Source organism: Elephas maximus, chromosome 6, assembly GCF_024166365.1.
Source record: "Elephas maximus indicus isolate mEleMax1 chromosome 6, mEleMax1 primary haplotype, whole genome shotgun sequence".
NCBI lineage: Eukaryota > Metazoa > Chordata > Mammalia > Proboscidea > Elephantidae > Elephas > Elephas maximus.
In genome coordinates, this window is record NC_064824.1 from 78225758 (window position 1) to 78242112 (window position 16355).

The 16355-nt window shown below is 36.2% G+C and overlaps 1 protein-coding gene across 1 annotated transcript in view; it reads right to left on the reverse strand.

The window, feature by feature from the left end:
* Window positions 1-16355, reverse strand: part of CWC22 (CWC22 spliceosome associated protein homolog) — a 71381-nt gene that overhangs the window by 35196 nt on the left and 19830 nt on the right. Inside the window, exons 3-8 of the mRNA XM_049887569.1 lie at window positions 15212-15279; window positions 13209-13319; window positions 8990-9235; window positions 7473-7601; window positions 1194-1362; window positions 769-822 (exon numbers count right to left, since the gene is read on the reverse strand). Of these exons, the coding sequence (XP_049743526.1) occupies window positions 769-822; window positions 1194-1362; window positions 7473-7601; window positions 8990-9235; window positions 13209-13319; window positions 15212-15279 (777 nt within the window). The remainder of the gene's footprint in view (window positions 1-768; window positions 823-1193; window positions 1363-7472; window positions 7602-8989; window positions 9236-13208; window positions 13320-15211; window positions 15280-16355) is intronic.

Below are 16355 nucleotides of genomic sequence, written 5' to 3' on the forward strand. Positions count from 1 at the left end.
AATTTTACTATTTCCAAGTTTAAAAAGAAGCTAAATAAAAATTCTCAAATACTATACCAATACAAAATAGAAAACCTGAGTAATAAAATTACTTGTATTTAAAACAATAATCTACATTTTCAGAAGCTGATTCTAAAAATATGGTTATTTTACAAAGTTGTAAGGAATCAAGTTTTTATAGAATCAACCAGATATTGATTAGGTTCTCATGAGCACTAGGTATAGGGGAAAGGAATGGAAGAGATAACAATTTTAATGTTTTATAAAACAATTAATTTGAAAGATGAGACAGGAAACTTAGGAGGCAGTGGATTTATGTTAATGGAGGAGGAACAATTTGGAAAAGGAGGGTGAGAATGGTCGCACAATTTGAAGAATGTAATCAGTGCCACTGAATTGTACATGCAGAAATTGTTGAATTGGTCCATGTTCTGCTGTGTATGCTCTCAACAACAATAACAAAAAAATAAATTATAAAAATCAAAACAATTAAATTACATTCTTTGAAGGAATAACTTGTGGACAAGTAATCAAGTACAACATTAAGAGTTTAGATCAATTTGATAAAGAACCTAAAAGGGTTCTGGTCGCTTTTAATAGCAAAGAACGTTAAACGCATATGTTTTTGAAACTAAAATATCATCCAAGACACTTATCTCAAAAACTATAAATCAAAACAAATACAAAAAGAAGTGTGTTACTGAAGTGGCACTGAGCCTATGGTCTAACACCACTGAATAAAACCAAGTAATGAAGATAACCACTTACCACATTTTGGTTAATAAGATGGGCCACAAATTTTGAAGCGGTCAGACAAAGTTGCTGAAAGTGAAGACAGAGGCAGTTAACCTAAAAACTAAAACCAATTTTCACTCCTCTTTATAGAACCTACGGCCTACTAACACGTTTTATTTGAAATACGTAGTGCACAGAGCTGATTTTCATGAACGTTACAAGATAAAAACTAATAACTTATGAAAGAGTGTTATTTCTGGCTAAACAGTTAAAATTTTATAGTGACAGGCATCACTTTTTATGGCTGGGGGTATTTAATAAAACCAAAAAGGTTCTCAAGAAGTACACAGTTTTTAGAAAAGATTCCTCTGTATAATTCAACATTGCTTACTATTTTTGCTACTGGTTTATTAGTCTGTCCCTGCATGGCAGTCTACATACCAGTCCATCATACATACCTTATCGTTTCTTCGATAGCCTTTCCGAAAATTAAGAATTAACCTCTTGAGGATTAATTCTCCAATTTGTGGAAATTTTGAGTTGATAATTGCTACCAGTGCTGCATAAACATGAGTGAAGATTGGAGAAGCGCTCTGTGCTTGCAAAACAGACCTGGACAGCAGTCCTCTGTTTATTTGACAAAAAAAAAAAGAGATAAAGAAAACAAATAATGATCAATTTAATTAGAGGAAAAAACATAAACTCAATGAAAATGCCAATAACATTATTCTGTAAATAATCATCAAAGTTAAGACAGGACCAAATTTTCACTACTTTATTTAGGGAAAAAGTTTGTCTCACTAATAAATAAATACTATTTTTGAGAAAACAAAACTTGAATTTGTGCTTTTGTAAAATAGATTTAAAATTTTACAACAATTTTTTTCTTTCTAGATATAATTCCCCTTTTCCTACTCCTATCTACTACGCCTGAAAGTCATAAACTTGACTTTTTTAAACTTCTTAGAAATAATTTAACATTTTCAAAGTGAAGGAGGGGGGAGACCTTTTCCAAAAGCACTACATTTAATGTACAACTTTCACTATGGGCCTATGATTTATGTAAAATTAATTTTGTGATTAAAGACAAACCTGGGTAGCTTCACTCTTTAAGTCTATTCCTAATGAAACAAAACTGAAGATTTGGAACACTCCTTTGAGAGACAGACAAAATAAAGGCACTGCAAGATGACTGATACAACAATGGTGGAAAAATAAAGCATCCTACTTTTTGTTCATTTGGAAATGGCCATGTTTTCTGTATGTATTTGATTGGAAGGGAGAGATATAGAGTGGGCTAATTGAAGAGTTATTTCTAACAATGTAATAATAAATAATTACTGGACAGCTAAAAAGCAGGAAAAAAATGTCTTAACAGTTATCAGGTTTAGGTATGACAAGTGAATCACCCAGGCTAGAAAACAAGGAAAGAGAACTCAGTCCACACAACAGAGGAAAACACAGGTGACAGCAGAGAATGTAAGCCTGGGAGTCACACAAAAGTGAGCTTATTCTGGCTAGACCACCTACCAGCTGCTTCACCTTGGCCAAGGAACATAACCTTGCTGAACCGACCTTTCAAAATGGTTGTAAGGAAAGATACATTAAGCATTTAACACAGTGTCTGGCATATAACGGCTCAGTAACCGTTAATAATAAATACTATACGTGATGATGATGACAAAAACGATGATGACGAGGCCAGTTAGCCAGTCATTGTATTTCTAAATCATACTATTTCTCTGGACACTTGGAAATGGTAATTTTTATCTGAAGGATGATAAATTTGTTCTGTACTCTTAAGTTCCCCCACGTGTCTGTCAGTTTGTCCTACTGTGGGGGCCTGCATGTTGCTGTGATGCTGGAAGCTATGCCACCGGTATTCAGATATCAGCAGGGTCACCTATGGAGGACAGATTTCAGCTGGGACCTTCCAGACTAAGACAGACTAGGAAGAAGGATCTGGCAGTCTACCTCTAAAAAGCACTGGCCAGTGAAAACCTTGTGACTAGCAGCGGAACACTGTCTGATACAGTGCTGGAAGATGAGCCCCCCAGGTTGGAAGGCACTCAAAAGATGACTGGGAAAGAGCTGCCTCCTCAAAGTATAGTCGACTTTAATGATGTGGATGGAGTAAAGCTTTTGGGACCTTCATCTGCTGATGTGGCATTACTCAAAATGAGAAGAAACAGCCACAAACATCCATTAATAATCAGAACCTGGAATGTACGAAGTATGAATCTAGGAAAATTGGAAATCATCAAAAATGAAATAGAATGCATAAACATCGATATCCTAGGCATTAGTGAGCTGAGATGACTGGTACCGGCCATTCTGAATCGGACAATCATATAGTCTACCATGCTGGGAATGACAACTTGAAGAGGAATGGTGTTGCATTCATTATCAAAAAGAATGTTTCAAGATTTATCCTGAAGTACAATGCTGTCAGTGATAGGATAATATCCATACACCTACAAGAAAGACCAGTTAATACGACTATTATTCGAATTTACTACCAACCAGTAGGGCCAAAGATGAAGAAATGGAAGATTTTTACCAGCTGCTGCAGTCTGAAATTGATCGAACATGCAGTCAAGATGCATTGATAATTATTGGCGATTGGAATGCGAAAGTTGGAAACAAAGAAGGATCAGTAGTTGGAAAATACGGCCTTGGTGATAGAAACAATGCCAGAGATCGAATGACAGAATTTTGCAAGACCAACAGCTTCTTCACTGCAAATACCTTCTTTCACCGACATAAACGGTGACTATACACACGGACCTCACCAGATGGAACACACAGAAATCAAACTGACTACATCTGTGGAAAGAGACGATGGAAACACTCAATATCATCAGTCAGAACAAGGCCAGGGGCCGACTGTGGAATAGACCATCAACTGTTCATATGCAAGTTCAAGCTGAAACTGAAGAAAACCAGAGCAAGTCCAAGAGAGCCAAAATATGACCTTGAGTATATCCCATCTGAATTTAGAGACCATCTGAAAAATAGATTTCACACATTGAACACTAGTGACCGAAGACCAGACGAGTTGTGGAATGACATCAAGGACATCATCCATGAAGAAAGCAAGAGGTCACTGAAAAGACAGGAAAGAAAGAAAAGACCAAGATGGATGTCAGAGGAGACTCTGAAACTTGCTCTTAAGCGTCGAGCAGCTAAAGCAAAAGGAAGAATTGACGAACTAAAAGAACTGAACAGAAGATTTCAAAGGGCGGCTCGAGAAGACAAAGTATTATCATGACATGTGCAAAGCGCTGGAGATGGAAAACCAAAAGGCAAGAACATGCTCAGCGTTTCCCAAGCTGAAAGAAATGAAGAAAAAATTCAAGCCTCGAGTTGCAATAGTGAAGGATTCTATGGGGAAAATATTAAATGACGCAGGAAGCATCAAAAGAAGATGGAAGGAATACACAGTCATTATACCAAAAAGAACTAGTCGACGTTCAACCATTTCAAGAGGTGGCATATGATCAGGAACCGATGGTGCTGAAGGAAGAAGTCCAAGCTGCTCTGAAGGCACTGGCGAAAAACAAGGCTCCAGGAATTGAAGCAGTATCAATTGAGATGTTTCAAAAAACAGATGCAGTGCTGGAGGTGCTCACTCATCTATGCCAAGAAATATGGAAGACAGCTTCCTGGCCAACTGACTGGAAGAGATCCATATTTATGCCTATTCCCAAGAAAGGTGATCCAACCAAATGTGGAAATTATAGAACAATATCATTAATATCACACGCAAGCAAAATTTTGCTCAAGATCATTCAAAAACGGCTGCAGCAGTATATCAACAGGGAACTGCCAGAAGTTCAGGCTGGTTTCAGAAGAGGACGTGGAACCAGGGATGTGATTGCTGATGTCAGATGGATCCTGGCTGAAAGCAGAGAATACCAGAAGGATGTTTACCTGTGTTTTATTGACTATGCAAAGGCATTCGACTGTGTGGATCATAACAAACTATGGATAACGCTGCGAAGAATGGGAATTCCAGAATGCTTAATTGTTCTCTTGAGGAACTTTTACATAGATCAAGAGGCGGTTATTCGGAGAGAACAAGGGGATACTAACTGGTTTAAAGTCAGGAAAGGTGTGCGTCAGGGTTGTATTCTTTCACCATACGTATTTAATCCATATGCTGAGCAAATAATCTTGAGAACCTGGACTATATGAAGAAGAATGGGGCATCAGGATTGGAGGAAGACTCATTAACAACCTGAGTTATGCAGATGACACAACCTTGCTTGCTGAAAGTGAAGAGGACTTAAAGCACTTACTAATGAAGATAAAAGACGACAGCCTTCAGTATGGATTACACCTCAACATAAAAAAAACAAAAATCCTCACAACTGGACCAATGAGCAACATCACGATAAGTGGAGAAAAGATTGAAGTTGTCAAGGATTTCATTTTACTTGGATCCACAATCAACAGCCATGGAAGCAGCAGTCAAGAAATCAAAAGACGCATTGCATTGGGCAAATCTGCTGCAAAGGACCTCTTCAAAGTGTTGAAGAGCAAAGATGTCACCCTGAAGACTAAGGTGCACCTGACCCAGGCCATGGTATTTTCAATCACATCATACGCATGCGAAAGCTGAACAATGAATAAAGAAAACCAAAGTGGAGTTGATGCCTTTGAATTGTGGTGTTGGCGAAGAATATTGAATATACCAGGGACTGCCAAAAGAACGAATAAATCTGTCTTGGGAGATGTACAGCCAGAATGCTCCTTAGAAGCAAGGATGGCGAGACTGCATCTTACACACTTTGGACATGTTGTCAGGAGGGATCAGTCCCTGGAGAAGGACATCGCGCTTGGCAGAGTATAAGGTCAGCAGAAAAGAGGAAGACCCTCAACGAGGTGGACTGATACAGTCACTGAACAATGATCTCAAGCATAACAAGGATTAAGCATGGCTCAGGATCGGGCAGTGTCTCGTTCTGTTGTGCATAGTGTCGCTAAGAGTTGGAACCGACTTGACGGCACCTAACAACAACATAAGAATATTACCATATTTATTAGCCATACTTTAGAGCATGCCAAGTCAATGTTCAGAATTTCCCAAATTTTATTCCAAGAAACACTATGTCAGAAAGTTATTAATATCTCCTCCAAGAGGGTTTCATGGTACCTAAGTTTGGAATATAAGTGCTCTATATAACAACCACCTCATTAGACTCATGATGTTGTTGGGATATTAAAATGTCTGAGACGTCCAGGAACCAAGAAATCAGTTTCTAAAATGTTTTTTTCCTTAAAGCAAAGATATTAACAGTACTTTAAAAAGACTGCCTTAAATTAATAAATATGTGTATGGCCTCTTGCAGGATTAAAATAAAAGAAGTTTTAATCTACAGCAAAGAGGTATGACAAGATAACGCCTGCCTCAGGCAAACGCAGATTTCAAAAACATCTATGAAAATGTTAGATATTTAACCCTTGGTGATTTTCAAGGCTAGAAACTCACGATTGCCTCTGGTAGCATGTTCTGTGTTTTATCTATCAATCTTATAGTCACAATTTATGCTACAGAAAGGGCCTAGAAAAGTTAACTGACTAATTCAAGGCCACAAAGACTAGGTTAACAGAGCCAGGATATAATCCATGCTTTATAATAGGTAACTCTGAGAAAAACAGATATATTTTCATGAGAAAGGGACCCTCTTCCCACAAAGGAACTGCTCTCCTTCTTTGAAGCAGAGCCATGTGGGAGCTAAGATCACTGAATTATGAAATAGGTTCAATTGTGGTTCTGAGGCTTACAAGTTGTTAACACCTTACATGAACCATGTACCTTCTAAGTCTGCTTCTAAGTAAAAGAGAGGGAACTCCACCTACCTTTAAGGACAGTAGCTGCCTCTTGGTCAACTTTCTGTACCCCTCTCCCCCTCCCACTAGCATGCTACACCTTACAACTGTAATCAGTGTTTTCTGAGATCATGAATCACGGTAATGTGAAATAATATGGGAAAAGAACCTTTAGTTCATAAAATAGCACATAGCATATACCAACAAAATCCATTGCCATTGAGTCCATTCCGAATCACAGTGACCCTATAGGACAGGGTAGAACTGTCTCATAGGGTTTCCAAGGCTGTAATCTTTACTACAAGCTTACAAGACTGCTACATCTTTCTCCATGGAATGGCTGTTGGGTTTGAACCATTAGCCTTTTTGTTAGCAGCTGAGCACTTAACCACTGGGCTGCCAGGGCTCCAAACAGCATACAGGAAAATCCTATTTTCTGGTCCTTTAAAATATCAACAATTGGCAAAAATCACACAGGAAATGGTAAATCATTCCCTTCTGCTTTTCCAGAATTTATTGATGATAAATTTTGCTCTCATATTCTCATTTTGCTTTCATCAGAAATTAAACTGGTTTGAGGTAGCTCATTTTTTTTCCCACTCTTTATTTTTAATATTAATTATTCCTCATGGATTTAAATCATTTGAGGCATTCAATAAACAAATGACTGTATAAAACTCATTATGTGACATCAAAGTTTCTTGAAAAGCAAAAGTTCCACACAATCTCAACAGTGAGGTGCAACTTATTTGTCAGTAGCTTACATTTTTCTAAGAACCGTATTTTAAATATTCTCGACTAGCTTTGAAATGAAGTAGGATGATAAATCAACTGTTCATGTAGATATTATGTTCCTTTGAACAATACTATGAAATGCTACAAATAAAATAGCTGATGCTTACCTTCCTCTAACTATATTTTCTTGAAGAAGTTCTTGAATAATAATACCTATGTTAGAAATGTTAACTTTGTTGATAAGTCCATTGATTGACTTCTTCAGTGCCTCCCAGCTCATCCTCTGGTATGCTAAGCTAAAAAAAAAAAAAAAAAAAAAAGATTTTAATAAAAATAAGATTTAGTCAAAAATTACAACAAGAGGTTTTAATAAGAACATAAAAAATAATTAGTGTTCCTTTGCTTTTAACTATTTTCACAATGACCCAAAAATACAATAAAATACAGATGAGCATAGGAAACAAATTATATCTTAAACCATATTCAACTTTCTGCATATATATGATGCTTAAGTAGAGCTCACTTCCCCTTAATAACATAATTATAGGGATATTTTTTCCTTATGTCCATGTATATTTCAATTTACAACGTTTACTAACTAAATTCAATACGTGCTTATTTTACATTATAATGCCTCATTTACTTAAATTTGTCTTTAAAGGAAACCTTTTAAAACAAAGACAATTATTTTTTGAAGAAACAACAGTATGAAACACCTGAAGAGAAGCCTAAAAAGGCAATTTTTATTACGTCCAATCTCATAAGAATGTAAGAGACAAGGTAAAACGTCTTAAACTATAGATAAATTTTAACAGTTACAGTAAAAGGAATAGAATCATGGGACTGAAAGAATACTCTACATATTATAAAGAACACCTCTACATTTAAGCAATAGTCCTACAGCTATACCAGCTGAATGTTAGATGACTATACTGTCTTTTTTTTTTTTTTTTTTAAATAACCCTAAAATATTTACTTCACAGAAAAAGTTTGTGACTTCTGGTTTAGCACAAGTGTAAGGATCCATTTTAGGTCCAGGCTGTCAATAGTACTTTTCGTTCTACCAACAGGCATGCATGCAACTATGAGAAAAACAATAGTTTGAAAATTATTTTGAACAAAAGATAAGTGCTATTTTCCTCAAACTTGCAAATTTATTCATGACAAAAAATAAAGAAACTATAGACTCATGGCAGGGCAAGTAGTATGCAGAGCTTTAACGGAGCTTAAAAAAAAATTTTTTTTTTTTTTATGGAGTAAAGAAGGAAAACAGCTTCTAATTTGAAGTTTCTATTTCTGTGAACTAACATTCATTTTCGACAGCCAACATTAAATTAGGCCATAGATGATTTTCTTAAACAGGATATCATTGCTTTGCATACAGGTAGTCCCTGACTTAAGATGTTTTCGAGTTATGACGAACCACAGTTTTTTTTTTGTACATGTTATTAGTAATGCAATGCTGCAGTGAGAAACTTCCTGATGTTATCACTCAATGTCCACTCGCAAATGCTCAATGTTATGATTTATAAAGACACTGATAATAAAAGGTAATAATATTGAAAACTAGAAAAAAAAAAAAAAGAGGTATTCAACTTACACCAGAACCAACTTACAACAGAGTCGTCAGAACGGAACCCAGTCGTAAGTTGGGGACTACCTGTATTTAGTAATATCAACATGCCTGCTTTTATCTGTGATCTGTTCTTGCATCATCCTGAGCTTTGCAGGAGGAATATATGCTCCACCAGTGCGAGTAAGGAGAGGATCCAGTTCATCTTTCTTCTTCTTTGCAGTAGGTTCATCCTGAGCAGAGGAACTCTGGGTTACAGATGGTTCTGGGCTTCTTCTCCCAGGTGATGGGGACTTCCGGGACCTTTTCCGATCCGTATCTCTTTCTCTTTCTCTGCGTTTTTCTCGGTCCCTACTTCTGTAATGTTAATTTTTTTTGAATGGAGAAAAGAACATAAATACATTCTTACAATGAACTGCACATGAAACGAGCAAGAACTTAAGTGGGCCCACAAATTCAGACTAGGAAAAGTGGTTTGGAATGGTGGGAAAGTGCTTCACAGAAAAAATGTTAACTTAAACTAGGTCTTGAAGGTTTCATAAGGAGTCCTGGTGACACAGTGGTTAAGTGCTCGGCTGCTAACCGAAAAGTTGGTGGCTGGAACTGACCAGTCACTCCTTGGACAAAGATGTGGCAGCCTGCTTCCTAAAGATTATAGCCTTGGAAACCCTACTGGGTCATTATGCATCACAATCAACTTAACAGCAGCAGTTTGCTTTAGTTTGCAGGTTTCATAGCATTTAGACTGCGGGCAGGGAGGTGAGAAGGGAGAAGAACATTTGTTAACTAATAGAAGAACTAACTGGTGAAAAAAGGAGAAGTGTTTAGGCCAGAATGAGTACTTGTTGTTGGGTACTGTTGAGTTGATGACAACTCATAGTGACCTCATGTGAAAGAGCAGAACTGCCTCATAGGGTTTTCTAGGCTGTAATCTTTACAGAAGCAGATTTCCAGGCTTTTCTCCCACAGAGCCACTGGGTCGGTTCGAAACACCAACTTTCCAGGTAGCAGCTGAGCTCTTAACTATTTCTTCCACCAGGGCTCCTTAGAATAAGTAGAACAATCAGGAAACAATAAAGAACCATATATTGCGGTTGTTGGAAAAATGAGTTGGACTTAGACTTTAAAATCTTAAAGATAAATGCCAGAGTTTAAGTTTTTTGTACTGAAGGTGATAAGGAATCATTATAAGTTTCTGAGTGGGAGAATGACATGAAAATAGTGTTTTAAGAAAACAAATTGGCCTGTGATGTATATAATAAATTGTATAAAGGACAAACCAGAATTTATCACCAAAAAGACAATTTTTCTACAACCTGTCAGCTTGTCATACTATAGTGGCTTTTATGTTGCTATGATGCTTACTTCACAGTATGGCTGTAATGATCAAACTGGGCTTTAAGTATCTACGATGTACCAACCATGAACAGTTATACTGAAGTAATACAGCCGTGAGTGTAGAAAGTGCATGAGTTTTGGAGTCAGAGAAAACTGAGTGCAAATGCCGGCTAGGTCATCTACCAGCTGTGTAACTGGAACCTTAGGTAAGTTACTTCATTACTTCAAAACTATTTCCTTATTTATAAACTGGGAATAATAGTGTCTACTTTGTTAGAGTTTTGAGAGTATTTGAGAAAGTATGCAAAATACCTACCACAGGAAGAAAATGTATAGGCATCCAATTACTGGTGTCAATAGCTCTTCTTAAGTTAACAGCAGATAAGCCTGGCTTTTTGGAGGTTAATGTAACAAGTGAGGATTAGGAGTATAACAGAAAGTTGTGAGAAGGTAATTTTGGCTGCAAGTATCAAAAAATGTGCATAAACTGCAGAAGAATTTGATCCAACTTCTAGTGGAGGTATAGTCTGGGTAGTTATGGGATGTGTAAAATATTAAACATCAAAAAGGATATAAAACTTGGTGAACAAATAGAACATGGGAGACAAGTTTTTGAAACTGGATGACTGATAAAAACAAACAGGAAAATGAGGAGAGGTAATCTCATGAAGAAAAGAAAGATGGTTTTAGATGTTTTTGAAGGAACAAGGGAAATGGTTGTTGGAGATACATAAAGAGAACCTGGGAAACAGATCACATGGTTTCTTTACAAACACTAAAATAACAGAATTTGTTAGCTTTGCCAGATTAATTAAAACATACAATCAGTATTTAACCACCTCATACAAAACTAGGAAATCTGAATTCTTCCACTGTTTTCTAAATACTATTTAATATGCCATTGGTTCACTCCTCTTCACTACTCAAATTGATATGTTAAAAAAAATAATATTAAAAACTGTTATTTCTGAGGACCCTACATGGTGCAGTTTGTGCTCAATTACTAATCTGTAAGTTGCAGTGGAAGAAAGGCCTGGCAATGTGCCATTAAGATTGTTGTCACGTACCCTTTCAGCTCAGTAATGAGGTCACTCCTGAGGTTCACTCTTCAGCCAAAGATTGAACAGGCCCATGGAACAAAAGAAGAGTAAAGGGCACTCCAGCCCTGAGGCAGGGACTGGAAGGCAGGAGGGAATAGTAAAGTTGATAACAGGGAACCCAGGGTTGCAAAGGGAGAGTGCTCACATGTCGTGGGGTTGTTAACCAATGTCATAGAACAATGTGTGTACTAACTGTTTGATGATAAACTAGTTTGTTCTATAAACATTCATCTTAAGTACAACAACAAAAAAATTGTTGTCACTAGTTGTCATCGAGTTGATTCTGACTCATGGGGACCCCATGTGTGCAGAAAAGAACTGTTCCATAGGGTTTTCAAGACTATAAACCTTTTGCAAGTAGATCACCAGGCTGGTCTTCTGAGGCACCTCCAGGTGGGTTCCAACCATCAATTGTTCAGCTAGTAGTTGAGGGCTTAACTGTTTCAGCCACCCAGGGAACCTTGATTATAGCCAAGAAAACCCTATGGAGCAGTTCTACTTTGTAACACTTGAGTTGAATTCGACTCAATAGCCATGGTTTTTTTTTTTTTTTTTCTTTTTTACTATGTTCCAGACATGGGGTTAATAATGAAGTTATTTTCAAACCTCAAACAAACTGATCAGGCACATTATGACACTCATTTTACAGATGAGGAAATTGATGTTCAGAAGAAAACTGTTAAGAAACTTTCCCAAATCTGTGTAACTACAACTAAGAATCTAATCTGTATGAACGTGAAGTTTAAGGGTACTTTCTACTATACAACTCTACCTCATTAAAAAGGCAATAACAAAGACATTCCAAAGCCACTTTTAGATGATCAGCACACTGTCTGCATCACTACTCTTCTCAAAAGCATGGATATATACAAGTTAATAGAGCATTACTCATATAGTGACTATTTCAATCAGTTGAGAATATTCCTATCTCTTGCAGAATTTCAGTGAATCTCCTTTCCTACACTGAGCATTCTAGGTAATTGCTCACCTACTTACTCTCTTTGATGCTACCATTGTTTCTACCTGGGGATTTCTTTCTCCAGATCCACTAAGCAATTTTTTTCTCCATTCAACTTGCTCCTAAGCGAATACAGAGACGATTTAGTGAGGCTTTTTAGAGGGTCTTCTACAATATTAGCTTCATTGTAATATTCTCATTGTGAAAATTACTAATTTTTCCAAGGGAGAAAAAGAAATAACAATATAGATCAATAATAAGGAATTATAACACTCCACCTAGTTTTCAATGAAAAACAAATGGTACTTATGTCTGATTTCTCTTAAACATTGCCCTTGAGAGTTTCCAAAAGCCCTCCCTTCAGTTCCCTTACGCATCTCTCAAGCAGGTATGTTCTGTACGTCCTGTTAGCAGGAGGAACAGATGAGCAGTCAAGTTCTCAAAGACTCAAGTAAGAATCATTTATATTTAGAAAAAACTCCAGATGGGTAAAACCAATCACAATGTCTCTCTGCCATTACATAGGAAAGTAAGTTTAAATCATTCTAGGTCATAAAAATACATTATTTTCTTTCATTAAGTAAAGAATCTCAAAATATCACATAAGCCAACCCCTAATGCAGTCTAGTACAATGATTAAGAGCTTGGGCTCTAGAGTGAGACTGACCTACACTTGCCATATGCTTCGTAAATATGAACAATTTACTCAATTTCTCTAGGCCTCAGTTCCTTTAGCTGTAAAATAGATATAATAGTAGGCATACAACAACAAATTTACTTATTTATTGCAATAAGGAGTTAATCCACATGAAGTACTTATCAGACAGCCTGACACCTAAGAATAAAAGCTAACTGCTATTTTTACTTATTTTATTATAAAGCATAAACTATAAACAAATATAATTTTGCTACAGTTAAAATTTCCAATACTAACCGTGACTCCATGCCACTATCGTAAGAACGTCCTCTTCTTGAATGCTCATTGTCTGACTTGCTGTAATTAAAGTAATCTCTCTCCCGGGGGGACCTTTCTTGTTCTGCATATCTAACATAAAATAGGAAAACCAAAATTGTAAGTTGGAAACAACTGTGTTATAAATATTTAACTTAAGAAAGTCATACACTGGTAATGCTAAAGCAACCCTATGACTGAACAACTTCTTGTCAAACTGTTTTTAACAAACTATTTTCAACGTATAACTCATTCTGCTGATGTTCTTTCAGTCACGATTACAAAAGTTCCCAGCTTATGCAAAATTAAAGAATTTCTGGAATCCACTTAACCAAACTCGTTCATCCTGATTCATATCATCCTTAATAGAAGACATTATCTGTATATCGTATATTGTCAGCATGAAAAAAGGCTGTCCTGTACATGACTTCTTTCGTTTAGTTGGCTCATTTTATTGGCACACTTACAAATGAGACCAATGCCATTGGTTGGCATCCACACAGACCAGTTTAATTCCATCCCAGAAGATTATACTCATCAACTGTTCTTTCTTGAAACTGCATTGTTGTACAGCAGAGAAAGGATTGAAATTATTAGCATACAACGAGAGACAGTGTAAGATCTGTTATTTATATCTTAAAAGTCAATAAAATCAGAGAACATTAAGAGAAGTAACATATACACATGTAACATATACACATGTAACATATACAAAATAACATCCATAGATTATACATACACCTACAATTTATATACACACGTGTATGTATGTGTGTGTGCATAAATTAATTAAAGATGTGTATACACACACGTGCACAGGTGTATTTTTTTACTATAGGGAGTAGATGATTGGTGAAAGGTAGAAAACAGTATCAAACCATGGCAATTAACACGATGGCTATAAAGTAAAGGTTTCTGGAGATATTTAGCTAAGTGGAATAAGAAGAAAGTACACAGGGAATAGGGAGATATGAGAAAACTGGAAGCAAGTTTAGAGAATGATTTCCTCCTTCATAAATCATTTTTAATTATCGTAATGACATAACCTAAGTGATGAAACCTAAGTCCTGATATGAATGCATTATACACATTAACAGCAGCATTTTTGGATCTTCAGTCTTAACATAATTATGATAAAATTACATGTATATAAAATTTCCTAAATACGAAGCTATGTGAATGTAAGACAGTACCAACAGCAGAAGCAGCACTTCAAATAACATAATTTCAACTCAGTATTCTATTTTATCAATTTCTACTATATTTAGTATTTGAACTTTTAAAATTATCCTATATCACCTAAGGAAACCTTGGTGGCGTAGTGGTTAAGTGCTATGGCTGCTAACCAAGAGGTCGGCAGTTCGAATCAGCCAGGCACTCCTTGGAAACTCTCTGGTACAGTTCTACTCTGTACTATACGGTCGCTATGAGTCGGAATCGACTCGACAGCAGTGGGTTTATATCACCTAAATTATTACATAAAATCCAGAATTATTCATTAGAAATTCCTGGAACAATGAGTCAAGGCTGATCCCTCCTGTTGTTGAGTCGGTTCCGACTCATAGTGACCCTACGCGCAACAGAATACTGCCCAGTCTTGTGCCATCCTGACAAAACCAAAACCAACCAAACCCAGTGCCGTCAAGTCGATTCCGACTCATAGCAACCCTATAGGACAGAGTAGAACTGCCCCATAGAGTTTCCAAAGAGTGCCAGTCGGATCTGAACTGCTGACCCTTTGGTTAGCAGCTGTAGCACTTAGCCACTACGTCACCAGGGTTTCCCCATCCTGACAATCGTTGCTATATTTAAGCCCACAGTTGCAGCCACTGCTGTAGATTCCTCCTAGAGCTCATTAAAGGAATATTGGTTATAAAACCATAAAAAAGCTGTTCATCCTAAAATGAGGGACCTAAGAGCAGAGTTACTTCTCAAACTTAACATAAAAACTTTCAATTGTGTTCAGAACATATAAAATTGTTTACCTCTCTTCTGGAGAGGAGGTCCTCTGATGTGAATTACAGTTTTCCCTTCTGTCATGACCAGAAGAATGCTTTCAAAAGGAAAAATGAGAAAAGGCACTTCAAAAATTATTTGCAATGCTAAGAAACATAGGCAATGAAATGTGTACCCAGAAAAACAGGAAGTACTTCAGAAATTATTTCAAAACATTTTTTAATCATAAGGATAACTCATGCTAACTAAACAGTATTAAGATAAAACAAAATTTTAAGGCCATCCAAAGTAAATGTCTATGGCAGTTACCTGTTTCCCCCATGGACCAGGTATTTTTTTAATGACAACAAAAAAACAAGGTAGAAGATAATTCTCAAATTTTAGATGCTACCTAGTCCATATTTTATTCCTATGTAGCAAATATAAATTTATATATGGCACCATTTTTTTTAAAGGGCTTCTCCTGGTGAAAACCAAAATCAAGGGCCAGGTGCTTTCTAGCAAGTACTCACTTTTGAATATGTTCAAGTCTTATAATACTACATTTACCTCATATTTCCTTTGGTTTATGAAAACCACAATTTTAGGTTACTAAATCTAGATGGAAATAAACAGCTAGAAAAAACTGCCTCTATATTAAAGAGAAATATTTATAAAAATTCATTTGTTTTCAACAAATATGAGTGTCTGATACATACAGATGGTCCTATGTTAAAGGGAATTAAAAACATGACTCTCAAGATACAGACCCTAGGCCAAATTCTTTGAAAAACAGACAAAAAAGTAAGTAACTTCAATGTATCATAACAGAGATATAAACAGTACAGTTTGAGAATATATTCTAATTAACAAATCAAAAACATTAAAGAAACCAAAATATTTCTCTCTACAAATAGGCAATTTTTTAATACAACTGGCCAACATTCATATTGACAAGCTTTTTTTGCTTGTTTTTTTTTAGGAATTAAGATAATTTTAATTAGCCTAACAAGAAAAGAAAAACAAGAGTTTGCTAAAGTACCTTAATCTTGAAAGCTAAGGAAAAAAATAATGACTAATTTGTTTTGCACATTTAAATGCTTGTCTACTTAACGGGAAACAGATGCATTTAAAAATAGAAAATTATTCTGAACAGGAATGTAAACAAGCTCCAACTTCCTCTGAATTTGTAAC